Source organism: Hydra vulgaris, chromosome 07 (assembly GCF_038396675.1).
Source record: "Hydra vulgaris chromosome 07, alternate assembly HydraT2T_AEP".
Lineage (NCBI taxonomy): Eukaryota > Metazoa > Cnidaria > Hydrozoa > Anthoathecata > Hydridae > Hydra > Hydra vulgaris.
Window position 1 is genome coordinate 29,602,834 of NC_088926.1, and position 2,167 is coordinate 29,605,000.

Sequence of the window (2,167 nt, forward strand, 5' to 3'; positions counted from 1 at the left end):
TTTTACTTATCCTTACTTCTTGTTCGTAATAATTATCCTTCATTCAATCTGAGAAGTTAAATAATAACAACTTAAATAATTTAACATATCGTTATAACATTACGACATATCAAATTATTCAAATAATGAAATAAACTACAAATTAAATTATTTCCAAGGTATGTAAATAAGTTGTATGCTAAAGTCTTTGTTTTTTTATTTCCTAGTTCACACTTCCACTGTTTGTTTAAATTAAAAAAATTTTGTATTTTGTTTTAGTAAGTAACATACTGAAGCGCCATAAATACTCTTACAGAAAGATGAACCGGTCCATTCAGCACCATCAATGGTGGTTCATCCAGTACACTTATCAAAATGCACATGTTACCCATTTAATTAAAGCAATCAGTAAATCATCTAACCTTGATTCTAATGTTTTATAAAGTAAAAAATATATATCTATAACATTATTATTAATCATAGTTAACTTTACCTTAAAAATTTATTGTAAATTGAAATAAATTGAAAAGATAAAAAATTACTTTTGATTAAAAAAAATACAAAATACAAATATAAATGCATTATTACGAATAAAGTTAAACAAAAAATACTAAAGAGACTTTGGGTATATAAAATGCATATGCAATGAAAAAAAAGCAATTTACCGCTTGTTAAGTTTCTATTTTTCAAATGGTCCATTCAGTACAAGGTCCATTCAGTACCACTCTCCCCTACCCAAGAAATTATGATAATCGTTCCTTCAGCTCAAGCTTTTTTTCCCGAAAAATTTCGAATTGTGAAAGTCATCCTAGATCATGGCTGATTTATTCAGAAAAAGTGAATAAAATATACTGTTTCTGTCGTTAACTATTTAACATTACAGATACTTCCCTTGCGAGAACAGGATCTGCTGACTGGAGGTATTTATCACAAAATTTAACGAGGCATAAAGTTTGTGTTGATCATATTAAAAGCTTTGACAATTGGATCGATTTGAAAAGAAGACTGCAAAGTTCGAAAACTGTTGATTGATAAACGGAAACGGAACTTTTGAATGAAATTGATCGATGGGATAATGTTTTAAAAAGGATAATTCCCTTAATCATTATGATGGCATCACAAAACATAGCATTTAGAGGATCATCTGATAAACTGTATGAAGAAAACAATCGAAATTTCCTAAAAATGGTTGAACTTTTGGCAGAATTTGAACCAATTATGGAATATGGAATATCATGTCTCCAAAGCAGGGGAAAATCCAAACAAAACTCATTACTTAAGCAAAAATATCCAAGAAGAAATTGTTCAGTTAGTGGCTCGTGCTACTAGAGAGGAAATCCTTAAAAAAATTTGGAAAGCCAAATACTACTTCATTATTGCGGATTGCACACCAGATGCCAGTCATCAGGAACAGTTAACTTTTATTATTCGATATCTAGTAATAGAAAAACATAACGATTCAGTGGTTGTCGAGAGAGTTTCTTAAATTTTTCTATTATTGATGATACCACATGTTTGTAAATTTTTGAAATTTTCCTGAATTTTTTGTTATAGTATATGTTAAAAGTTACGAAACGTATATAAACAAAATTTAATTTTACAGGTCATGGATTGGAGCAAAAAATTGTGGCTTCATTGAATGAAAATAAACTTCCACTTAAAGATATGAGAGGTCAGGCATACGACAATGGTGCAAATATGAGAGGCAAAAACAAGGGCTTACAAAAGAAAATTTTAAATAGAAATCAACGAGCACTCTTTGTCTCTTGTACAGCACATTCACTTAATCTTGTTGTTGTTGATTCTGTCAAAGTTGGATTGGAAATTATGATATTTTTCGGAATTATTCAAAGCCTTTATAACTTTTTTTCCGGTTCCACAAAAAGTTGGAGTATTTTAGAATCGAAGTGTCCGTCACTAACAGTTAAATCTTTAAGTGATACAAGATGGGAGAGTCACATCAGAGCTGTAAAAGCGATCAAGAAAAATGTGCAAAAGATTTATGAAGCGTTGCATGAAGTTGCCAAAAGAGATTGTAATGGAACCACCAAATTATCAGCTGAATCCATTGCTGCTAAAATGGATACTTTAGAACACATATGTGGAATTGAAGACTTTAGAACAACCATTTCTCCTTTTCAGTTCTTATTTGAAATTTCGAATATTTCAAACATAAAAGAAGGTATTT

General features: G+C 29.8%; 1 protein-coding gene across 1 annotated transcript in view; it reads left to right on the forward strand.

Moving 5' to 3' along the window:
• The first annotated feature begins 1,089 nt into the window (after positions 1 to 1,089).
• Positions 1,090 to 2,167, forward strand: part of LOC136082676 (zinc finger MYM-type protein 1-like) — a 1,372-nt gene continuing 294 nt past the window's right edge. Inside the window, exons 1-2 of the mRNA XM_065802093.1 lie at positions 1,090 to 1,282; positions 1,583 to 2,120. Coding sequence (XP_065658165.1) covers positions 1,090 to 1,282; positions 1,583 to 2,120 — 731 coding nt within the window. The remainder of the gene's footprint in view (positions 1,283 to 1,582; positions 2,121 to 2,167) is intronic.